Genomic DNA, 25,752 nt, shown 5'->3' with positions numbered 1-25,752 from the left:
GAGATTTGCATGGAGGGCACATTTCCTTAAAGAGAGAAAAGTACTCAACTCTCACGACTGTATAAACGGGGGAAGGCAGCGGCAGGGATTCTGCAGACACAAAGAGCTGTATTTAGAATGGGCCCTTCACAACCATCACCCCTCGTTCTGCCCGGGATTCCTGTGTTTCTCCAGCCCTTTTGTCTCCCTCAGTGACACTGTTTGATGCCCAAGTTCCCGAGGACTGGAAATGAAACCAGTTCAGCCTCAATAGGGAGGCCAAGACACTGCCCTTTGCTGATAATTATCTGTGATGAGCAGGCATTGCAGAGCAGCTCTCAACTCCCAAAGTCCTTCCTTAACTGGCTCAGGGTAAAATCTGGGTTACAGAGCTGAGCTTTGCGTCCCTGTTGGTGTCAGACCTGAGTGGGATGTGGAGAGAGCCCACAGCACCCACAGAGAAACCTCATCTTTCCTTCAGATCCACTTTTCCAGGATATTGACTGCATTTGCTGCCCCTGCTGTTTTATAAGTCAATTAAGGCCTTACAGAGTAGTCCCAAAATCAACATTCTTATGTATATTGTCTAAAAATATTCTACTGGCCATAACTAATAAATATTCCAAGAGAAATTCTTCGTACTAGGCAGGTTTTCCCACTTGGTGGGAAACCTTGGAAACAATTCCAGCAAAATACAGCTGCTTGGAGTTATTTTGTCTGCCATTCAGAGAAGGACCAGGGTTGTCAGGGGTAGAATCATGGAATCACATGGAAAAGCCCTCTCAGAGCATCAAATCCAACTGTCCCCAGCACACCCAAGGCCACCACTGACCATATCCCCAAGTGCCCCATCCACATGGATTTAAATCCCCCCCAGGGATGGGGACTCCCTGTTTCTGGGCAGCTGTGCCGGTGCCTGATAACCCTTTCCAGGAAGGAATTCCCCCCAATATCCAGGCTGAACTTCCTCTGGCACACCCTGAGCTGACACAAGGCATTCAGAGCAGCTCTGTTCTGATCTCTGTGGGTGTGCCAATCTCTCCCCACAGTCTACAAAGGAGGCAAGAGCTTCCCTACACCCCACAAAACCTTTGAGACTCCTCCTGTTACCGACCTCCAGAAGAGAAGGCCTAGCACAGAGGTTATGGATGCAGTGACACCAGGGATTTCCCAGCTGGATAAACCAGTCCCATTCCCACCATCCTGAGCTCGAGCAGCAACGTTGAAGGTCTGAGGCACAGTGTCACCCACCACGAGGGACAAACCCCACAGCAGCGCTGGGCAAAAGCTGCCTCCCAGCACTGCCCTGGCGCTGACACCTGAGCCCCTGGGGCTGGGGCTACCTGACCTGGCCAGATTGCAGCTCCCCCGAGGTGAAATTTCAGCCTTTTGGCAGCACAAAACTCTCGTGAGGACGAGAGCCAGGCACAGACAGAGCTGCAGTGAGGTGGGCAAGGGGCACCAGGCATCCCTGAGCCTCACCAGCTCAGGAACAAGGCAGAGATGGAGCTCTTCCTGCAATTCCAGCTGCTCTCCAAACCCAGGAGAGTTCAGCCCTTGGGCTGGGAGCCTCAGCAAAACCAGCAGATTTCTGCCAGATCCTCGAGGGAGACATCACAAACCCAGAGTGGGTCCCAGAGCATTTGTGTGAGAGAGATGAAACAATTTCTACTTTAACAATTTTCTACTGCTAAATGAAGCTTTCACAATATTGACTTCAACATTCTTGTCCAGAGGAGGCCCTGCAGCTGCTCCGAGGGCTGGAGCCAGGCTGGGAGAGCTGCGAATGTTCCCCTGGAAAAGGGAAGGATCCAGGGAGAGCTCAGAGCCCCTTCCAGGGCCTAAAGGGGCTCCAGAAGAGCTGGAGAGGGACTGGGGACAAGGGATGGAGGGGCAGGACACAGGGAATGGCTTCCCAGTGCCAGAGGGCAGGGATGGATGGGATACTGGGAAGGAATTGTTCCCTGGGAGGGGGAGAGGCCCTGGCACAGGGTGCCCAGAGCAGCTGTGGCTGCCCCTGGATCCCTGGCAGTGTCCAAGGCCAGGCTGGACGGGGCTTGGAGCAGCCTGGAACACTGCAAGCTGTCCCTGCCCAGATGATCTTGAAGGTCCCTTCCACCCCAAACCATTTTAGAATTCTGTGACCACTCCCACCTCAGAAAAGTCACTCAGGGCGCTCTCATGGCAGGCTCTGAAAATGGCTGCTGCAGAGCTAAGCAAAGACCCTTCATTTCCTGTTATGGACCAGGGGCTACTAAAACACATCCCTTACCACCTTCTCCTCTTTTGGGAGCCCCACCCTTCTGTTCCAAGCAGACATCTGAGATCCTGAGGAGCTGTGCTGTTGTGACAGCCTAGAAATAAACCTATAAATGCCCAACAGTTTTCCGTGAACAGCAGCAGAGCAAGTTCTGATTTTTCCAATGACTGGCTGAAGAATAGTGAAAAACTACAGAGGGAACAAGAAGATGATGATGGTTCTGTGCACAGAGCATCGTTCTGCAGATGTTATTTAAGAAAAACAATCACTGCCTCGATGATGACTTCAAACAAAGCATTTCCATTCCCCCTGATGCTCCCTCTCCCTGACCACTCCAGGCCTCAGCAGGGGCTCCGATGCAGCAGAACAACTGGGGAAAGAGCCAGACATAAGTACAGGGTGTATAAATGAGCACTGAAGGACCCCAAATGCATCAGCAACAAGTTCTTTGGGGGTTGTTAAAAAGGAACATTTCTCAGTGAAGCTGAGAGCTGCAAACACAGGCAGGGAGAGCTCCTGTGCCACTTCTGCATCCCCTGAACCACCACTGGCTTCATCTGCTCAGACTTGTTTCCTCCCTGCAAGACTGTCAAGGTATTATAAATTAAGAAACTTAGCAAAGAGTCTGTAATCTTCCCTGAAATAGCCTGCAGATATGTCACTGTACTAAATGTGTTTCAGATTTAATGAAGCTTTAATGTCCTTTTTAATTTTGCCTGTTTCTGTATCACCAGGGGTCGAGCGAGGCAATCAACACTCAAGAGGGTGGTTTGGTTTAAAACTAGGAAAAACTCATTTGCTTATGAGTTGCACTGTATTTTCTTAATTAAATTTACTAAGTAAAACGGTTTAAGTTCAGCCAACCAGTGACCTCTGTGTGTAGATTTAGATTTATAAAAAGTGTCCCAGTGAAAGTAAAGATAAAGAACCGAAGCCCAAACAACAAACAGATGAGAGATTCACTAAAGGGATTTTCAAACTATCATTTGTCTCAAGGAAGTCACAGGAACACGAGGAACAAGCCCAGTGCAGGATGGAAAATCCAAAAACTACCAAATGAACACATTGTCCAAAACTTCTCTGCATTTGCAGGATGAAACTCCAGAACCTGCAGTTCTTTAAAGGTATTTTAATAAAAATAGAATATTTCCATTCACATGAGTTTGGTTTGGGAATTGATCAGTGTTTTATGTCTCGATATTGAGGAGGGAATGCCTGAACTTCAGGGAGCTGGTTCTCATTTCCCTATGGATTCCTTCCTGATGGCTGGACTTGATGATCTTGAGGTCTTTTCCCACGCAAGAACTGTAAAAACCTTCATTTTAAAAAGCCCAGTGAATTGCAGTGGCAGAATAGTGTGGAAACAGAAGCAAGAAGGAGACCAATCACTAAGAATTGTGCCAGGAAAACACTTTGCCACCCCATTTCACCTTGGAGCAGCTACATGGAGGAGTTTTTTTGGAGTGCAGGTGTGTGTTTTTTAAAACAATTCCTGTCTTAAACACAGAAATAGCCCAGAAGAGCAATTAAAACAGCTCAGTGAGGTTGTGTCCTGAGAAAGAGCCTTCCCCAAGGCTTGGGCAGGGGACGGATAGATGGGACACACCATCAGATTTTAAACCAGCACTTGATAAACTGAGAAATAATCCCAGATTATGAAATAACAGAGGTACAGTGTGTGTGTATGATGACTTTTGCCAAACGATCAAATTTTGATATCAACTGCAATTTTAAAAAATCAACATTTCAAATTATTAAGTGTTGACTCAGGAAGAACCTCTAGACTGAGCACTGTAAGGAAACTAAAGCAACTAAAACCTCTTCTCAAATACACTTAACGGGCAGCTAAATGAACACAAAATTCAAATACTTGTTGAAATAATGTGATTTACCATTTTAGAACCGAAGAGGGAAATCCAGAAACCCCCCCCTTACAAACTGCTTTCTCCAGCTCACTTCTTCCTTGCCTGCTGCATATTGTGAATAAAATGAGAGCGGCAGCTCTGCCTGTATCCTGTTTGGAAAGTGTCTGAGGGAAGGAAGTTCAAAACACATTTTCAGGACACTCAGGCGATAAAGTTTCCCACTTAGATTATTGTCGATGTTGTGCAAGTTGTTTTTTAATTTACAGTTACACTGGAGAGCACGGGATGCTTTTATTCTTAATTTAGACACATTCCATGTTTCTCAGCATAACTGCAAATTGAAAATAAGCGCTCGCAATATCGCCAGTGATGGAGCTGAAGGAGGACTTTATAGTCCGAAATGTTCTAAAATTTGTTCTTAATTACCTCGTGCACATTTTACACAATTAAATTTCCATCCAAGGATTTTGCATTTAGATTGTGCACTGCAGTTAAACCCTCATTTTATGGAAAAGCAGCCGCCACTCCGCCACGCTCAGACACGGGAAACTTTCAAAATCAGACTTAACTACTGGATAACATAAAATTCCCTAGGTGAAATTTCATTCCAAGACCAATTTATACATTCCTAGATAGATGGGCTTAAAATCACCTGAAACTCTGCAGGGTATGGACCTTAATAAATATTAAATACCTCAAAAACTACTCCAAGATTTTTCTTCTCCTTCTAATATCAATTTCACTGTCCTCTTACTGCAGAGTTGTTTTTTTTTAAAAAAATAAAAAATCCAAAAGGATATAACAGCAATTTAGCAGCGTTAAAGTGCTTCTGAGGTTAAACTGACAACAAAGAGGAACAGAAACACAAAGCATCTTGAAGTAGGGTTTCAATTAAATGTGCAGGATTTAGTAATGCAGGCCCGAAAAAAAAAAAAAAAGAAAAAAAAGAGTTACAAATTAATTTAATCTTCTGCCTATAGTTTGCAGCTGCACTCCAAAGTGTCTGGGGCTTAAGAACAAAGCCTTGCAAGGCCTCGGAGTGAGGAAAGCTTCAATTTTTAATGTATAAGGCCATTAGCTGATAACTTGTGGAATCTGCGACCCCTGCGGAGGGGCAGGAGCGGCGCAACGGAGACGGATGAAGTGACAGATTTGTTGGTGGCCAGGGCTAGGAGGGGGAAGGTTATTACCAACACCAGAAATATGCCCTAATAACCTTTGGGACATTCCTTGGCTTGAGCAGATGAGTTGCAGCTCTGTCGCTGCGTAAAAATATATTAAAAATCAAAGCCTAATTCGCCTTAATTAAAGATAATTAGTTTCACTTTGACTTCTTTTAAATATGAACTATAGCAAATGCACTGCCAGCTAAAGGCTGCAGACAATCAGGGTTAAATTGCACATTTCTGCCTGGCCACAAATCCTGGATACTACCAGGCTTTTAGTGCTGCATCTTCAAAGGTGACGCTGAGAACGGCAGCGCCTTTTCCAAAGGGACAAAGGTGGGCCAGGGGCTTTTCAGGGTGATTGTCAGGTGCAAAATCTCCACAAACGCTCCACGAGGGTTAATTTGATTCCTTGTTTGAGCAGAGAGGCTTCCTGCTCGGTTGTTTGCTGGATTTAAATTCGATACAAAAGGGGAGAAATAGGTTAAATTTGGCTGTGCTGGTGGAAATGCAGCTCAGCTTCATCTCTGCTGGAGTGAGGGTTCATCTGCCAGGACAGGCAGTTAAATCATGGGAAAAGGCAGGGAAACTTCCTAAATTTTTGACTCTTTCAAAGTAGAAACAACTGTATTACACAGAGTAAGAATAGGAAACAGTACACAGAATGATAGAGTCTTGGAATGGTTTGGTGGGAAGGGACCTTTTAAAGGTCCTCTAATCAATCCTGCCATGGGCAGGACACCTTCCACTACCCCAGGGTGCTCCAAACCCCGTCCAACCTGGCCTGGGACATTCCAGGGACCCAGAGGCAGCCACAGCTTCTGTGCCAGGGCCTCACCACCCTCACGTATATACAAAAATATAAATACACATTTGATATTGTGTTATATACATTAAACAACCCTGTAACCCCATAGATAAAATATACATTCCAAACACCCACAGCTGATGTTATCCCTTAATTGTCCCCTCATCCCTCTGCCTGGGTGGAGAACTGGATTATTTATTTCCCTGCCCACAGTGGCCTAAGAGCAATTGCTGAGCAACAATGATCCATCGAGGTCTCAACTCGCACAAACTGTACCTAAACTTCCACTTTATTGCAGCTTAGTTCACAATCTTCACCTAATATAGGGTTACATCCCAGTGCAGCAGGCGGATAAATCATCCTGGAATATTACTCGGGCTAAGTTTAGCTGGGAGTGGAGCATATGTGCTTCCGAGTCACTGAAGCAAAGGCCCATAAAATACACTAATTACTGGAAGTTCTGGTCACTGAGTGATTGATAGCGCTCTGCGAGGCAACTTCCCGGCTCCAGCTCTTGTGAGGGGCCTCCCCCACCACACAGCAATTATTAATTCATGACCCAACCCTCAGGCACTGGGCCCTCCACTCCCAATCCCACCAGCACGAGGCTCGTGGTGTGGCTGGACATTGTCTGTCCCCATCCCGGTGGGCGCTGGAGGTGGGAGAGGAACTGGAGGGGATGGGCACTGCTTGGACAAATCACCCAAAATAGCTCCAGGGGAAAAAAATAATAAAAATATAGGCCAGCTTTCTCCCAAGAACGAGTTTCTGAAGTGCATCATTCCACAAGGAATGGCTGGAACTCCATAAATATTCCTCAATAAGAAGGATTCGGGTTGCTGAGTGGGTTGTGCACGTGACAGCTCCTCTGCCTGGCTGAGCACAAGGAGTTGTCACTGAGTCACAAACATCACAGCACTACGGTCCCTAAAACCTGACAGCAACAAGGTGAGCCTCATTGCAATAACAACAACAACAAGCTTTTTTTATATCCTTGCTTTCCTTAGTCCTAAAGGAAAAGTGTTACTTTTCTTCCACTGGTACAACTTGAGGCTGCTTCTTCCAGACTACTACAAAAATGAGGCTGTACCAGCAAGATCTGGGTTTCAGATTCTTCCTCCACCACCGGGAATCACAGAATCCTTTATGCTGGAAAAGACCTTTAAGAGCATCAAGTCCAACCATTACCACCACTAAACCCTGTCCGTAAGCACCCCATCTGCAGCCCTGGTTTAGATAAGGGTGTGACCTGGTCCAAGAGCACCCACAGCATCCACAGATGAGCGAAATCCTGCAGAACTTCCCTCAGATCAGCTCACAATCCTGGCCTTGAACCAGCATCGCTTCCAAGCTGATGAGATGTAACTGATCCCACATTTTAGACTCCTCAGAAGGAGATTTGAAACCTTCCCTCCTTGACCAGGCGCTGCTCAAGACACCAGTTTTATGCAGTTAAACATCCTTAAGACTGAAGTGCTTGTAGAGAACCATCTCCAAGCAGAGCTGCTTTTCTTGGAGCATCCTCTTCAAGCATCTTCCTCCGGCTCTTTGAGGGCTGAGTGAGCTCTTCTCCAGCTCCCTCTGTGCTCCCAGCCAGAGAGGGATGAAGAGTCTGAGCTCCACCACTCTGACAGTGCAACCAGGGCTCAGACGTGCCTGAAGTAATGAGGAAAGGCACATTTGTTGGGTAATTCCTGGTTTTCCTGTGTGTGAGAATGCACACAAGCCCTGAAAATGCCTGATGACTTCTTAAGAGATTGCTAAAAACCCTTGAAAATTCTTACAAATCCACAGTTCATGAGAACTCTGGTAACCAAAGCATTAAAATTCTCAGTCTGAGAGTTTCAAGAATTAATAGGAAACTAATATTAAAACTGATGCACAAACTCCTTTTCCCTGGGGGAGGCAACAGGGATAATCTCTGTAGGAAAGTTTAATTTTCAAAGAAGGCCTGGAACACAGGAGAACAGAGGACAGTGGAAAGCAGAGAACAGGATGTGACACAGAAGGAGGAGCAAAAAGCCAAGCACACGAGCTTCTACTTCCAAAGTTTACTTGGTTTTTGGGCATTAGCAAATTGCTTTCACTTCCTGCATTTTAACACTACATCAATTCTGTCTGGAGATAAAACGAGCCCTGGCAAGGATATCACAGAATCCCAGGATGAGGTGGCTTGGGAGGGACCTTAAAGTTCATTTCCCATGGGCAGGGAACCTTCCACTATGCCAGGCTGCTCCAAACCCATCCAACCCGGCCTTGATGCTGCTATTAAAACCCAACCAGATGTATTTTATCCTCCCTTGGATGTTTTAGAGTTCACTTGTGAATGACAGCCACGGGAAGGTGGGATCAGAGTCATATTGGAGAGTAACAAGAAATATTGGGCAATTTAATTTCTCCTCCTGTGCAGGACACGGCTCTTGGAGAGAGGGAATGGGTTCCAGAGCTCACACAAACACAGCCCCAGCCCGGGCAGCCTGGATGTGTTTTATGGCTGAGTTACAAACCCTTGAAAAACAGCTTTTATAAATGAAAATGCTGACACAGTGTGCAGTGTAGTGACAGCAATGTCATTGGTTTAAATTGAACTTGCTTTGTCAACCCAAGAGCACTTAAATAAAACATGGGAAAACCTCCTGGAAACACACAAACTATTTGTGATGAAACACTTTCAAACAGTTTCCCCAGGTTATGGATTAAATTCCATTCCCCTCAAAAAATCCTGAAGGAAGAAAGGCAAACTCAAAAAAATGAACTAACAAAAATCATTACAATAATGATAATAATGATAATAATATGATAATAATGATGATGATATGGCTGCATATCTTATTTTATTATATTTTAATTTAATTTTTAATTTATCTTTTCTATTTCTGAAGGGAAGACTGAGTGCCCTCAGATCCCTCTTGCCTCAAAGGGAGCACAAACACTCCCCATTTCTCAAAGCTCAGGCAGGACTCCCATCCCAGACTTTTCCCTCTCTCCCAGCAAGTTTTTTGGGGCAGTTTCCTTAACCTCCCAAATAACACTTCCATTTCTCATCACACACAGCTTTGCAGCAAAGAAATTCCAGCCATCTGAAAGGCTCAGAAGAGCATTAAGGAAAATGAGAATATTTCCTGACAATTTTGTATTCTCACCCGCCAGCACAGCCCTCGCTGACTCGATCCCACAAGATATTTCTTTTAAATTAACATGGTGCCACGGTGCTAACACCGAGGTGTAGGGCTGGAGTACGACCCTACTGAGTGCAGATGATTTTAAAATCCTACAGCAAACACCAGCTTCCCTTTTCAACAGCTGCAGCAGCCAGAGCCTAGGTGTCTCCACTCCCAATCCCCATGTCAATACGGTGTTACTTTAATGACAGTGACCTTGCGTGGCTCTTGGAGCACCTTCTTCACCTTTTTGGAGGCATTTTTCTAAGCCCCTGTCCTTGCTTTCATCATTTAACACATCACTCAGAGCACTTCAATAAAGCCCTGCTCGTGGTGGGAAGAGGTCTCGCAGGAGCAGCTGACAAACCAATTAACAAAGCACACAGCCCCAAATTGGTTCCTGCACATCTGGTTCAGGGGACATCCGTGCAAAGTGGGAGAGGGAGGGAGGAAAAAAGTTGGGAAGGTGTAAAACAGGGGTGGAAATGCAAATGAAAGGAGTTTTCCTAATAAAATTCACCCTGCAAATGGAATTGATGACCAGCCAAGTTATCCACTAACAACCCTAAAATAAACTCCAAATGTCTTGGGGTGTGTAGTGGATCACTGATCTGCTAGGGCACAGTTTTTATTTCAGCAAAGGAACTGGGAAATGCTTTATTTATGAAGTCCTGTCCTTTTATCGCTCTTTTTATCACCAAGAACACCACAGTCAAGTCTTCCTGGAATACAATTTCAGCCCTTTCTTGGCTAGAATTATTTACAGAGTGTATGAACATGGTCTGTATCTCTCCCCAAATGCTGAGTGAGGGCTCTCCAGCATCACAAACCATTCAAATGTGTGGTAAAACAAATGAAGAGCCCTCCCTCCCCCGTGACACATCGAAGCGTGTCATCCCTGCCACTCAGAGCTGGCTTTGGTGACACTGATTTACCACATCTGGAAGCAGTGATTCAGCACTCACCACTCTCATTTTGGTTAAAAGGGCTTTGGCAAGGAATTTATTGTGTGAAAATGTAAAAATGGTTCATTTGGGGGCTACAAAAGATGAAATCTGCCAAGATGCAGAGGGCCAGCACTGAGACTGCTTAACTTGTACCTCACCTTCTGCAAAAAATACTGGCTGCACTTCACCTAAAGGCACATCCAGCTTCATCTTAATGATAATTGAGAAGAGAAAGAGAGAGAGAAAGAGAGAGAAAGAGAGAAAGAAAGAGAGAAAGAGAGAAAGAGAGAAAGAGAGAAAGAGAGAAAAAGAGGCACTGAGAATTTTGGTTAATCAGATCATGCTTTTGTCAGGCAGAGCAGGAAAGATGGTGCAAGTCATCCACGGTTTGAGTGAAGGTTCTTAGAGGATGAAATGAGGGGAATTTCCTTCCTGGGACTGTCCTCAAGCTGGGAAACTCCCCTGAGAGCTGTTGCTGGAGGGTTTGTGGCCAGCCCAGGCCAGTGTGGAGGAGCTGTGTGACCACATCCCTCTGCCACCACCAGTCCAGAGCTACTGGTCCCTTCTCCCAGACCAGATCACACCAGATACGATTTTCCTGGTCAAGACATGATCCTAACACAGGCCTTCCTCCTCAGCTTCAACTCTCTGGCTTCACTTTCCTACCAACAATCATTTGTTTTTACAAAAAAATATGTTTTTAAACCACCTTGTGAGCCTTAAACTGAAAATAAACCCCCTTCCTGAATAAAACTGACCTTATTCTGCCCAGAACTGCAGCAACTGTGGCTGCTGCTCCTGGATGGCTGCATTTAGAATCCCAGACTGGTTTGGACTGGGGATGGACATTAAAGATCATCCCTTTCCAACCCCCAAACCACACAGTTTCCAGCCACGTTCTCTTTGAACAGCTTCACTTTCATAGATTTTCTCCTGCTGCAAACTCTGCTTGTGAGAAATCTCTCCCAAAAGCCCCTGTGAACACTTCAATCCAACCACTTTATTTAATCACACAGGGCAGAGGCTTCAACCACGGTGCAAAATATTTCTGCCAAGATTTTGCAAGGCCATTAAGCAGCTCCAACCTCGAATCCGCTGTTCTAACCCCAGTAATCACCCACTCAGGCCTGGCCTGGGAAGATGCAGCCCAAAATTAGCATCATTTTCAGTCCCTGAGGTGCTCAGGGGATGCAGAAGCCTCCACGCACCGGGCCCTACTTCCTACTCAAATATGGAGTTTTATTTAAGACCTCAAATGGACAAACCCATTCTAAATACAGCCAAAATCTGCAATAGGTGAAAGCATATGAATACACGGGGAATTTAAAGAATAAACAAAGGTTAAATTCAAATATTGTGATGTTATTTTGATGTTAAGAGTTAATTTGAGTCTTGCAACATGCATGTGAAGGTGAGAGCTCTCTGCATACCTCCATGAAGGAAATCCCCAGGCTCCAAACGTCCGAGTGAATCCCATACTGCTCTCCTGAAATCCGCTCAGGCTGCGAAGAGAGAGAGAGAAAAAACCTCCTGAGCCTTGCAGACAGACAGGGATGCTGCACAAAAGCTGCTCCAGGACAAGGAATGGGAAAAATCACAGAATCATGGGAGACACTGAGCTGGGAGGGATCTACAAGGATCAAAGTCCAGCTCCCGGCCCTGCACAGACATCCCAAAATCCCACCCTGTGCCTGGGAGCGTTGTCCAAACACTCCTGGAGCTCTTGGGGCCGTGCCCATTCCCTGGGGAGCCTGTTCAGTGCCCAGCCACCCTCTGGAGGAAGAACCTTTTCCTAAAATCCAACCGAATCCTCCCCTGGCACAGCTCCAGCCATTCCCTGGGGTCTGTCACTGATCCCAGGGCAGAGACTGGAGCTGCCCCTCGGCACCAAGATGTTCCAAAGCCCCCCAGAAAATCTGGCCGAGAGCAAATCCTGTCTTCAGGAAAATCCATGTCCACACACCTTGCAAGGTTGGCCTTGGATTTGTGTTTGAGTTGTTTAATCCAAGGAAAAAGCCAAGGGCTCATGCACGAGAGCGAAGCACAAGGTCACGTTGAGAGAATCCAATGGTTCCCACATCCCTCCCCAAACCCACGCAGCACAGCAAAGAAAAGATTCCCTGTGTGGAGTCCAGGGGTTGGGGAGTAACTACAGTTTAAAAAGCAAAGTTACTGAAGCCAAAAGAATCACCAAAGCCACACGGTGGCAATTTTATTTGATATACTTCTTAATTTTGGGTTTCTGACCTGTAGGAAAAAAAAAAAAGCCCTGCTCCAAACTATTAATAGCAGGTTTAACGCCTCATGAAATGGAGTGCTGTAAAATATATCTGCTGGTTTTCACTTGAAAGCCACAATTTGAGCATTTCCAAGGTCAAGTACAGCATGAAATGCAACAATAAAAGGCTCCCTGAGACTCCTCTCCCCACTGTGCTGTTAATGCACCTGTCTGGCCCAGCCACCTACAAAGCACTGGCTGTGTTTTCAGTCTTTAATAATCCAGAGACCTTTGTTAGAAAACAAACTCCCAAATTAGTGCCAGTCCAATGTGGTTTTGGATGTTTACTCTGTGCTGCTAATCCCAGGTCAGAAGCTTTTATCGCAGCGTGAGTGTTAAATAAAAACCACAGTGCTGCCCACAGCCCCTCTAAAAACAACCTTCCCAAACTGCCACAACCCAAAGAAACACCCACAATTTCAACTCTTTGACCAAATCTCATTTGTTAGTGACCCAAAATAATTAGCCTAGGTCAGCAATATCTTAGAAATGTTTGCAACAGCATCACGGGATTTTTAAACATCTTTTTATACTGACAAATACCCTCACACAGATTCAAATGTGCAGCCAAAAATAATTTCATAACATAATACGGGATGTGCTACCCTGGGCCAAGCAAGGTGGTAACACCCACCCGATTTTTTAGACCCTTCCTGAGCCACCAAATCAGGTTTATAATTCACATTGAGCAATATTAAATTGTTTATTCTTAAAATTCAAGCTTTGAACAGCAACTTCTGCTGAGGAATTATGGGTTCACAAAAGATACGGGCAAGTAAAATCAGGTTGTTTTTTTTTTTTAAAAAAGTACTCCCATGAATTTAAAAGTATGGAAAAGAAGAGGAAAATAGGAATAACAGATGCATAAAGGGTGCAACACATGGATCACTCTAGATACATGGACCAAAGTATTTTCTCTTAATAAGTTCTACATCTGACTATTTTTTCATCCAATTTTTTTTTCTATATAACCTAATGACAACATGATTTTACAGAAAACGCATTTTGGGTGGAAATTTTAATTTCTCAGTCAAAAAACTTCTTTTTTTTTTTTCTGGTTCTTTCAAAGAAAACCTCAATTTTTTTTAACAGTTTCAAATTCCCTGACAGTCTGCCAAGTGGGTGAACCAAAGCTTATGACCTTCACTATTTTTTGAGGACTTGCCTAGAAATCCGATGACAACAAATGACTCAATCAAGAAGCAAAACAATTTTAACACAGAAAATCTGATTGAGCACATTTGAGCTTCAACTTCTCCCTCACAATTAAGAGATGGAGGCATCACATTCATCCAGAAACAAGAAGGCAAAAAAAGCAATTTATTTAATGTACACCTGGGAAAGAGAACTGTAATCTTGGTTTGGGCACTAAAAGCATAATACAATTTAATTCTCAGCGCTGCTTAAGACCAGTTTGAAGTAACAGCTGAGTTGGAAAAGTTGATTAATTTGAAGCTGTTTCTTTGTCTGGATCTCTGTATTCCAGCTCTTTTTTTATCTATATATTTTTTTAAAAACCCCCATTTTTCTGCAGAGTATTCTGATGACACAGGACAGCCCAAGTCTTTCTAGGATGGTGACATGAGCCTTTCAGAAGCCACACAATGAGTAACACCTTGAGTGGAAAAGCACTTAGCAAATAAATGTGCACCTGGCGCCGCTTTCTTCTGAGAAGAAAGTCAGAAAAAAATACCTGAAAGCGATTAAAGGTCATGGATTTCTCCCTCTCCTTTCCTGAGGTTTGAAAAACACGAGCATCAACCCCTTTGTGCTGTTTACATTTTTATTTTAAATGAGCAGAGCACTTCCTTTCTCATCGTTAATATTAGAAGCAGTTTGCTCGAAGAATTTTAATGGCCAAAACCAAGAGGGGTTCATAAACTGCTTTAAACTGAGGCAGCGAAGTTTTCACGTCTGAAATGGAGAACTGAAAGGGATCCAGTGGATCTGATGGAAAATCCACTCTGATTTGTGCAGTTCCCTCTCAGGCTGGCTCTTGGCACTGTGGTGATCTCGGTGACAGGAGCAGCACAGGCCACTTGGCAGCTCTGAACCCCAACCTTGCCCCATCCTTAGCAATGTGCCAATGGGATCTAAGAAAAGATGGGAATTTCAGCTTTAAGGTACAGAAACAGGACAGAAGTGGTCTCATGTTAACAAACACTGACCAAAGTTTGTACAGAAAGTGAAAGTACTGATGACTTGCTACGTTACGAACTACGCAACTTGCACTTTAATGCCCAAATATCATCAATCCCAATGTTTTTAGCTTCAGATTTCCATAGGAAACATCCCCACAGGGTGTTTAGGAATACCCATCAGCCTCTGCACAGGTTTAAATGCCTGAACCCCAGCATTCCCAAACTGTGGAGAGTTCGGGGCTGTCACTGATCTGCAAAAAGCTCCAAGCTGTGAGTGAAAACCTATTGTTTTGAATATCCAACTGGCTCCCTTTGTTCCCAGTTGTCACAGGGCAGTAAAAACAACTAAAAATACATTAAAACCCCCACTTTTCCAATATTACTCTTCCCTCTCAGCAAGAAGTGGAACTGTCCCACAGACAGGGGATGGGAAGAGATGGCATTTGAGGATTGATTTAGGATAGATCCTGCACCAGACAGAACAGGAGTGAGGACAAATAGCTCCATTTCAATGTTATTCCTGCATAAATGCACTTACCGCCATATAAGCATTTGTTCCAACATACGTCTTGGCTATGGAATTCACCAGCTATCAGACAAAACAGTCTGTTAGAACAATATAAAGATAATGTGGAAATAAAATGGGCAATTATTCCTCATTTAACCTACAATCATCATTCCTATAAATCAACTAAAAATTATGTAAAAAGGGAACAAATTTATCTGCCAAGGCGTTAAAAATGATTAAATCTCGCCTGGGTTGGGAATGAGGATTCCAATTTAAACAAGCACTGCATTACAGTTTATGGCAGATAACCTTAAACAATTGTGTTAAACAGGATGCTTCTCGCTTTAGTACCCCAAACTAGTCTGATATAAAAAGTCAATTGGGAGGAAGTAGGATTGAGCATACTCATTTCTCAGTCAGCTGGCTCAAGACGTGAATAAAGCCCCAATTCATCCCCTGAATGCGAGGAGCACTAAATACGCTGGAGGGACAACAGCCCCTGACAGCCCATAATACAAGGCTGACCTTCTCTTTGGGCCTCGTGTTTGGCTGAGAGGAAAAGGTGCTGAAATTCAAATCAACAGCACAGCGAGCTCATGGGTCACTAGCAGAGAAGTTCTCCAGGGAGGCCCAAAATGGAAATTAATTAAAATTTGTGCTGCACATTGTCAGAGCCCACCACTATTGTTGCTCCCAATATTAATTTTTATTGTGGGCCAGTTGGGCTCCCCAGACACGTCTCGTGCTCTGCCCTCCCTTTTGTGTGGCCCAAACGCTCCCAGATCAAAGCTGCATATCAATGAAGTTTGCTATTCGTAAGTAGTAATTACAATATCAGCAGTTTTTACTGTCATTAAACAATGAACAATCATATTCAGATGAAGGAAAAGTCGCCCAGAGATTAAAAATGAATAGGGCTGTCCCAGCAGAGAGCGGCTAGCTGTGGGGCTGCCAGGTGATTTTGACACTGGAAAGGGAATGGGGAGAGATGCAAAGGGGGGGATTACCTGGGTGCTGACCCCGAAGTCACAGAGCTTCACCTGGCCCCGGGTGTTCACCAGCATATTGGATGGCTTCACATCTGTTTGGGGGAAAAAACTGGATTATCCATACTATCCTGCATAATATATACACCATATATCTAGAAATATAGAATATCCTCGATTGGAAGGGACCCACATCAAAATCCAGCTCCTGGTCCTGCACAGGACAACCCCAGATATCCAGGGAGCATTGTGAATATTGGCATGGTAGGTTTTGATCGGAAATATTACAAAAATCTATTTCAAATGCAATGGTTTGTAAGTCAGCAACACAGATAACATTCCATACATACATATATAAAACTATAAAAGACATCCTCTCCATACAGTTATGACCTGGTATCACACAGATGACTTTAAACAATACCAATAACCCACATTATTAAATCTGCAGGTGACACCAGTCTGGAAGAGAAACCAAGTGCACTGATGGACAGGAATGGAACTCACAGGGATTTTAACAAACTGGAAAATCAGCCTGAAAAAAAAAGATGGAATTCCATAGGGATAGATGGAAGTACCACGTTTGGACAGGGATTAATCCTGCAGCTCTGCTCTGTGCACTGTTCCTCAGAGCTTCTGGCTCCACATCCATGTTTTAGGGCTTCTGCAGAGGTGAACTACCAGCAAAGCCCCAAAATGATCAACCAACCCCATCCCAGCAAACAAACCATCAATGTCCATCCCAAAACCAGCTTGTCATTGCAAATATCCTAATGCTGCCTCCCCCTGATGCCAAAGGAAGTCGGTGCATTGCTGTAAAATCAACATGGGAATAAAGTGCTGAACATCCAGCCTGGCTTTAGTGCAGGAAACATGGAGCATCTTTGCCGTTCCAGGGATGCCAGTGGGAAAGCAGAATGTGCACGTTATGGCCTGGCTTAAACGCGGGGAGATTAGAGCACAGTGGCTTTGCCTAATCACTGCTTTCTTCTGTCAAAATGGATTAAAAGCAATAGCTTGAATCTGTGCCTCCTTTAAAAGTGAGCACTGGTTGGGGGCAGATGGATGAAACCCAACTAGAAAAGAACCTAATTTTGTTTATCATTAGGTTTGCCTTGGTTTAGCAGCTGTTTCCTGGTACCACAGTAGCTGCCTTAATTTGTCTCTGCGATGTAGAAATGTATAACCTCAATTAAGAAGCTGATTAAATGCTCGGCTATATTTGAGCTAAAAATCCAGATTAAAAATGGGAGCATTCAATAGTTCCTTACAGACCCCAAGTGGATCAGTACTTTTGAAGTGAGTTATCAACACTGCTGGTACATTCCATAATTTCCCCCTGCCAAAAACCCAGTCCTGAGCATCCAGAGCCTCAGTTTGTATTTCCTGATCTCTGTCTTTAGGAATTCAATCCACGTGCTGCACTTTTGATGGAGTTTTGTCTCCTCCAGAGCTGAGTGACTTTGCTAAATCCAAGTTGTATTATTTAGCTGTAACAAAAATAATCAGCAACCAAATGGACAAGGTGGAGAGACAGGACACAGGGAATGGCTTCCCACTGCCAGAGGGCAGGGACGGATGGGATATTGGGAAGGAATTGTTCCCTGGGAGGGTGTGAGGGGCTGGGCTGGAATTCCCAGAGCAGCTGTGGCTGCCCCTGGATCCCTGGAAGTGTCCAAGGCCAGGTTGAAGCACCCTGAGATAGTGGGAGATGTCTCTGTCCACGGCAGGGGTGGCACTGGATGAGTTTAGCCCTTCCAGTATAAACCATTCCAGGATTCTCTGCTCTCCAAGAGCCGCCCACACATCCTTGCTCCCTCAACACGACCCACAGAGGAAACCACCACCCCATGTCTGTGCCCTGTCCCAGCAGGACTGCCCAGCTCCCACCCAGGAAGAGCCAAGGCCCCATCTCCCCTTCCCCTCTGCCACGTGGGAGAGTGGCACTAAGTTGATAGAATTAAAAAACCATCTGTCATTCATTAAGCATTGCTTGATCCCGACATCCTTCCACAAACAAAGCTGAAAAGAAGAGAAAATCCTAAAAGGCAGAAAGCATTAAGGACGGGCAGGGGAGGTTGGGGACCCTGCAGAGCATGGGACAGTCCAACAAACTCTGCAAGAGCAAATCCAAGCTGTCCTTCCAGCAGAATTAAACAGCACCACAAAATCCGGGAATTTAATCAAATATTTGCTGTGCATTCCAATGGTTGTGTTCATTTCCTCAAAATGAGAAGGAAGTGACAACCCTGCAGGAAATATACTGAAAGCAGGGAGAAAAATCAGCCCATCAGCAAATCAGCCTGTTGGTTTCACAACCCACTTCAGTTAATGGGTTAAATATTTTTTTGGGTTTGGGAAACGAATGTGCATAAATAATGTTCTGCACCATCTGCTTGTGATTAATATTAGTGTTTAGAAGTGAAAGAATTTAAACAAGAGCCAAAAGGGGTCATTATGCTCCCATTACCAGGGCTTGCTTAATACAAATGATTTCTATGAAGCATCATTATGGAGGATGAACAAGTTCTCCTCGTGATGGAGCTGCCTGAGTAGTTTCACCTCTCTGCAAATAAATGGGACCTCCAAGCTCTTACTTACCAGTAAATAGAACCATCAGAGGTTCAGCTTTTTGAACACCAAACATTTCACTCGTTTGTGCCATTGAAAAGCAAACAGATTCATGATTGTGTGAGGGAGACAAAAAAAAAAAGCCCTGAGATTCTTTAAAAGCTGTCTCTTGACTTCTCCTGTTTTTTAAAAACAGCAAACAGCAACAGGCCGGGTTCAAGGAAGGCAGCAGCGTGGTTTGGCAGAGGCCAGGATTATCTTTTTTTAAATAAGCCTTAAGTGGTCCATGAGTGGGCAAGCATGTGTTTAGCTATACATATAGACATAAATAAATGTATGGAAACACAGAATCCCAGGATGGGTTGGGTGGGAAGGGACCTTAAAGCTCATCCTGTTCCCCCCTGCCACGGGCAGGGACACCTTCCATTCTCCCAGGCTGATACATCCACATCCACACCCCTGGATTTGTGTCTGTGCTTCATTACAGAGGGCCCTAATGCTGATTATTTCCCACAGAGATAAAACAGCAGAGCGGGGAGTCAGATATGCTGCTCTGGACATCTTTGGTGAAATCCTCATCAAACAATCGCTGGTGAGAAGATGGGAATGCTCATCCAGTGCCTGTCCCTCCCAACCAGCGCTCCCCAGCTGATCCAGAACAAAGAGGAGTGGAATATCCTTGGTTTCTAATATCCTGGAGGAAAAGGAGATGGTCTGAGCGATGCACAAACCTCCTCCTGCCACAGAGCAACCCACAGTGCACGAGAGCTCCACATCCTCAGCTCTCCCACATTTCAAACCAGCAACACTTCCACAACTCTGGCACCAGTTTAAAACCTAACCAGGAACGGAGGTGCCCAAATCATGAAGTAAATATATATATAAACACCCCCAGTACTCACAGAGCCAAGCACAGTAATCCAGCTCAGTACAATTAAACACAAGTGGGTAACATTTATTTCCTGCACTTCCTTTAATAAGCAGGTGTGAACAAAGCAAAACACGCCAGATAAAATGCACACGGTCTATACTTATTCTTGAACTTAACAGATTTTGGTTTGTCTTTATACAAACTTTGACTTTGTACATGATTAGACTTGTTTAATTGCTAATTCTGTTTTAAATCTAAGTTAATTTCTCATTACCCTTCCATTTCTACTTCTTATCCTCTGGGGAAAAGAGCACACTTATCATTGGGACATTCTCACATCTTCCAAAGAAGTGGTGGAGGTGTTAATCTTATGTTTATGTTTGATGTGGGTGTGATGGCTGCGACTCCAGCTCGGGGTTTATTAATATGCACGGCTATCACCTCATTAGTTGCGAGGTTTGTTTTGAAGTTAAGCTGTAATATTTGCTGAGATGTCTGATCTGCAATAAAAGACTTGCTCATTGTTTGTTTCCTTTGCTTTAATCCCCGCTCCAGGCACACAGCTCTGCCCTGGGACTGCTTCACCCCTTCCTTGGAAATTCCTGACTCTCCACCAGCCCCTGCTCTGCCCTGGGTGAGACAGCAAGGAAGTCAGGGCTCAAAATTCCTTCCTTTACCTCTGAGCATCAAAACCAGGAGACAGCTGAAGGACATCACCTGGAGAAATTAATCACCTGTCTTCCATTCCATCCCTCTGTTCCTGCTTTGAAGATACAGAAATACACATTTTCTGTATCCTAAAAATGGGTAAAATAATACTGAAAGCCAGTCCTTGGGGAAGCTGCTGAACCTGGAATGCTCACGGTCCCCTCCATGGCATTCTGCAGTGCTGCTCTCGCTCGGGTCAATCCAGCAACAGAGCAAGGCCAGAAAAACCAGAAGTGTGATGAAAAATCAGTTTCTGAGCTTTTCTTCAGACCACAGCAAGGACCAAACATCATTCATCAAAACCCCAGAGCTGATCCTCAATCAAAGCAAGGAAACCCAGGCAGAAAGGGAGATTTTGTTCTCCTGGAACAGCAAAAATCTGAACCAGGTTTTAAATGTACAGCAGCAGCACAAGAAAGTGTTACAGTGTTTATGCTCCACCATGCTCTCTCCAAATCACAATCAGAAGGTGGCCAGAGAAAGCTAAAAAATTTTTTAAATTTAATTTTCTTTCCTTTTTGGGTGTTATAAAAGTGTGGCAATGACTGTGTAACCTATTCAGAGCCATACCCAGCCATGGATGTTCCTGCTGCCTTTTCTTTTCTATTTATTCTGACAACTCCTGTGGCACTCCAGCACCAGACTGTTCCTCCTCTTGCTGTGAGAGGATGGAACTGATAAATCCCTGCACCTGGCAGCATTCAGGAGAGCAGGTGAGTTGTTTAAACCACCACAGAAACAAAGCCACCTCAGCAATCTGTGTCTGCTCCGAGCTGCTTGTGGGCTCTGGGTTATTTCTGTTCTTTTAATCCAGCCCAGGGCCAAATCCAGGTGCAGCCCTTCAACCTGGGGGACAAAGGGTGGCAGGGAATGGCCTCATATTGGGCCAAGGGAGGGTCAAGTTGGGTATTAGGAAAGATTTCCCCACAGGAAAAGGTTCTCCATCCCTGGAGGGGTTTAAAAGCCCTGTGGATGTGGCAGCTGGGGACATGGGGCAGTGTCCCTTGGCAGGGCTGGGGAATGGTTGGACTCCATGGTCTCAGAGGGCTTTTCCAGCCTCACTGATTCTGTGATTCCATAAAATCCAGGTCCTTACCTGATCTCTGCTTGTTCTTTTGGCCACCTCCCTCTTTGCCTCACCCAGGACAGCCCATTGCTCCCAGTCAGAGCCATCCTTGGGATGGAGATGTGTGGGACTGAGGAGGAGCTGGAGCCGATGTCCCGGCCCTGGGAGGGTGGGAAGGGGCTGGGCTGGAATTCCCAGAAAAGCTGTGGCTGCCCCTGGATCCCTGTAAGTGTCCAAGGCCAGGTTAGCAGGGCTTGGAGCAGCCTGGGATAGGGGAAGGTGTCCCTGCCCATGGGATGGGATGAGATGGGATTTAAGGTCCTTTCCCACCCAACCCATCCCAGGATTTGGCGCTGACCCAGCCATGGCCCTTCACCTCACCAGGGCCTCACCCTGACTTCCCAGCCCCTGCAAAAGCAGGAGTCACCCCACAGGGAATGGCCTCAGCTCTCTGGTTTGGAATTTAACATCCCCCACGTCTCTCCTGATTCCTCTTTCCCTCAGAAGTGACCTGGGTTACTGCACTCCCCAGCTGTGCTCCCGGGATGAGGGAGCAGATAAGGGAATTGCATCAGGAACCAGAGCAGCTACTTCCAGACACTTCAGAAACATTAAAAATGTAATGAGTTTATCCTTTTTTTTTTTTCTTTTTTTGGGAGGGCTGGTGTAGGAGTAAGGGGCTTCTCTGTGTTTTAAACAGCATTTTCCACATTATTTTTTAAAGTTTTAGTGTATCTGAACTAATTTTTCCAAACAGACATATTTTAAACAAAAGGTAACAGGAAAAAGCAAGAAATAAATGACAAGTTTAAAAAAAACCTCCCCAGATTAGCTGCAGGAAAGAGAATAAACAGCAAAACCCAAAAATGACTTATGTCCAAGCAGGTTTGAAGCCTTTAACTGTCCCTGACCATGGTAGGGGACAGTGGGCCACGATTTTAGAGATCTCAAGTCTCCAGCAACACTTGTGGCTGTCCCATGAGATTTCTGAAGCACCAAAGAAAATTCATTGACTATTTTCTATTTCCAATACCAGTCAAACATCTCATTTCCATGCTGATTTTTCCACTGGGCACCTGTTTGCAATCCTCAGCTGCTAAACCCTTGTAAATCCATTTCTCTCTTCAGTCCTTTTCTTTTCAGGGGAGGAGGGAGGCCAATAAAAGAGCAATAAAAATATTTTACAAGTAAGCGTGCAAGGTTAACGAGGAAGATTCATGCTGCATTACCGCACTGGACTCAAAGCAGATGTTTGCTTGGTCAAGTGCCTTTGTGGAAAGTGGTGTTAAAATTTCACTGGAAAACAGAAAACATCTGCTACTCACCTCTGTGTAAAATCTTCAGACTCCATAAATAGGTCAGGCCTTTCACAACCTGAAGTTAAAAGAAAAAAAAAAAAAAAATCACATTTTAGGGATTCCTGGTAGGAAGAATTCCACATGTCAGCTGAGGTGGGTCATCAGAGAACCCAGCTGTAAGAATGGAGCCAGGACCACAAAAAGGGGAGAGCCCACATCCCTCCCTGCAGGACCCAGGGGAGCCCCTGCTAAAAACCTGCAGCAGGTCCTTTATTAATACACAGATGATTTCTTCCCAGGACCTGGAGGCTGAAGTCAGTTGAGCTCAGGCTGAATCCCTTCAGGCATTTCAGTGTGTCTTTAATTCACCTGTCTTTGCTGGGCTGTTAAAAACCACGGAGGCCAAAGGATGTGATGATTTGTCTTCTTGTAACAAAAAGGCCAGAAAACAAGAAAATCTCTAATAACCTCTTCCACTTCATCCTCCCTTCCCTTTCTTCCCATTTGCTGCCTCCTGCACTTTCCCTTTACTTTCCACACTTTCATTCACTCAATGCCAACGTGGAACTTTTCTTCTTGAGCTGTAAAAATTCCCTCATTCTCCCTCACACTCATCTTGCACCAACACAAATCCTAATGCATCTCACAGCAGAGAGATTGCAGCTCCTAAAACACAATTCCCAAAAGTAAATACAACCCCTCACCCTGGACAGATGTTGCCCTGCTACTCCAGAATTCCCTCCTTCCACCACCAAAACTGCTAAAGCCAAACTCCAAAACCAGTTACTGCAGCACAAAATTCCACAAACACATTTCAGCCCCTGCTGACCTCCCCAGTCCAACCCTGTTGGCTCAGCCAGCAAAGCTTTTTTAGACACTTTCCATCTCTGAGGTGACATTTAATTCATTTCCAAGATGCTTTCCTCATGTATCTCCAGAACAATGAAGCATTTCTGACACTGCTGAAGTTGTGTGAGTTCTGCAGTCAAGACAATTACATTTTTTGTGCTCTGAGTAGCCCAAAATGAAATTATTTGTGTTGCAGTGATCAAGCAGAAGTGCTAAAAATATGATGCAGAGTGAAGGCAGAGAGCACAGTAATTTTCTGCCTTCCTCTTGGATTAGAAATGCTTTCAAATTCTAAGATTTATTCTGTAAGAAAAACGCTGTTGGTGGAGTCAGAATCTCTTTGTAAAGCAAATAACAATGGTGGATCCCAAATGAATTGTTCCAGGGGATAATTCCTCTCTTAAACTCACTCCAAACCCAACCATCTCCTGACCTCAGATGGTTGTTACCTTTAACAAAAGGGTTGGTCCAATTCTGCCTGCCCAGAGGTGTGGCTTTTCACCTCAAGCCTTCCAAAAAGCTTGGACTTGATGATCTTAAAGGTCTTTTCCAACCTTAATCATTCTATGATTCCAAGGCTTATGAAAAGCAAAATGTGGGAATTCTATTTACAGCATTCTGACATAATAATAACAGTAATAATGATAATGATAATGAAAATAATAATGTATCAATGCAAAAATAAATCAGGGAGATGCCCCATTTCAAGCTTCTTCCAATGGCCAAAGGGATTTTCAGAACAGTAAACTCTTTGATTATTAAAAGCATATTTAGACTATTGAAAATCTTTGAAACCATTAGGAAATCATTTACTTTAAAGCAAGGACCCATAAGAAAAAAAAAGGAAACATTTCTGATGAAACAAATCAACAGCTGCAAGTTATGAAACATCTTTATTATGGAACATGGGCTGGGTAAGCAGTTAGGGAAGCCACGGAATTTAACAAACTCTCCCTCCAGATTCTCTGGGTGTACAGAGGAATAAAAAGGAGCTTTTCCCTTTATCCTGGGCTGTAAATATGCTCACAGGAGCCCCCCAAATGGACTCACCTCGTTATTCACTCCCCTTACATTTGCCTATTAGGGAAGGACTCTTAAGCATTAAATATTATTCTAAAACGGTGCTGGAAGGGAGAATCTTTTGATTGAAGCTGGAGCAGGAATTATTGGTATTCAGTAAAGGAGGTTTTACAACAATGCCTTGACAAAGCCTTGACACAAAAAGTACTTCTACCTGCTGTCAATCACTCACTCTCCTGACAGTTCAAGTGCGCATCCTTTCTGGGAGAACTTCAATCAACATTAGCGCTCAAAATACAGAGCACAGTGTCACTGCTTCAGAAATGGAAGGGAAAATAAATGTGTGAAGTGGCAAGCGAAGGGAGAGAGGGTTTTACACCCACAGCCCAACTCAGGACACGGCAGCACCAAGCCAGGAGCGACCACAGCGTCATTTTGGGGCTCCCAGGATCCACTTTTCCTTTAAAAACCACTCCAGCCCTCCACACAAATAAAGGACAGCAGCAAGGAGAGAGATTTCCCTGTCTCACTGATTGTGCCTCACGCAGCAAACAGGGAGGAATTTTACTGTGAAGTCAGAGATCCCTCCACGTTTGCTACAGAAAAGGCTGAGAGAATTGGGATTGTCCAGCCTGGAGAAAAGCAGCTCCAGGGTGACCCAACTGTGGCCTTCCAGTGCCTGAAGGAACCAAAAACAAAGATGGAGAGAGACTATTTCCAAGGGATGGAGTGACAGAAAAGGGGAATGGCTTCAAACTGACAGAGGACAGGGTTAGATGGAATATTAGGGGGAAATTGCTCCCTGTGAGGGCGGTGAGGCCCTGGCACAGGGTGCCCAGAGAAGCCGTGGCTGCCCCCAGATCCCTGGAAGTGTCCAAGGCCGGGTTGGACAGGAAGCCATTCCCTGTGTCCTGGCCCTCCATCCCTTGTCCCCAGTCCCTCTCCAGCTCTCCTGGAGCCCCTTTAGGCCCTGGAAGGGGCTCTGAGCTCTCCCTGGAGCCTTCCCTTCTCCAGGTGAACATTTCCATCTCTCCCAGCCTGGCTCCAGCCCTCGGAGCAGTTCCATGGCCTCCTCTGGAATTGCTCCCACAGCTCCACATCCACGAGAAAGTCTGGTTGAGAGGGGAATGTATGAGAAAGGCAGACCCAGTGGTGCCCATTTAGAACCATTCAAGTTGGAAAAGCCCTCCCAGATCAACAAGTCCAACCACAGAAATCCTGAAGTCGGGGCCAGAGGAGTGCTGGGATGCAGGGAATGCCTGGATGTGCT

At 44.9% G+C, this 25,752-nt stretch overlaps 1 protein-coding gene across 2 annotated transcripts in view; it reads right to left on the bottom strand.

Moving 5' to 3' along the window:
• The window catches only part of MAP2K5 (mitogen-activated protein kinase kinase 5), a 119,898-nt gene that overhangs the window by 44,995 nt on the left and 49,151 nt on the right, over positions 1-25,752 (bottom strand). For both annotated transcript variants that reach the window (XM_032122633.1, XM_032122634.1), the window contains exons 13-16: positions 22,641-22,689; positions 16,121-16,194; positions 15,144-15,194; positions 11,617-11,688 (exon numbers count right to left, since the gene is read on the bottom strand). In XM_032122633.1, coding sequence (XP_031978524.1) covers positions 11,617-11,688; positions 15,144-15,194; positions 16,121-16,194; positions 22,641-22,689 — 246 coding nt within the window. The remainder of the gene's footprint in view (positions 1-11,616; positions 11,689-15,143; positions 15,195-16,120; positions 16,195-22,640; positions 22,690-25,752) is intronic.

The sequence above is a fragment of the Corvus moneduloides genome, chromosome 13 (assembly GCF_009650955.1).
Source record: "Corvus moneduloides isolate bCorMon1 chromosome 13, bCorMon1.pri, whole genome shotgun sequence".
Classification (NCBI taxonomy): domain Eukaryota; kingdom Metazoa; phylum Chordata; class Aves; order Passeriformes; family Corvidae; genus Corvus; species Corvus moneduloides.
Note: the sequence above shows the minus strand (reverse complement) of the source record. Positions and strands in the feature narration are given on the sequence as shown.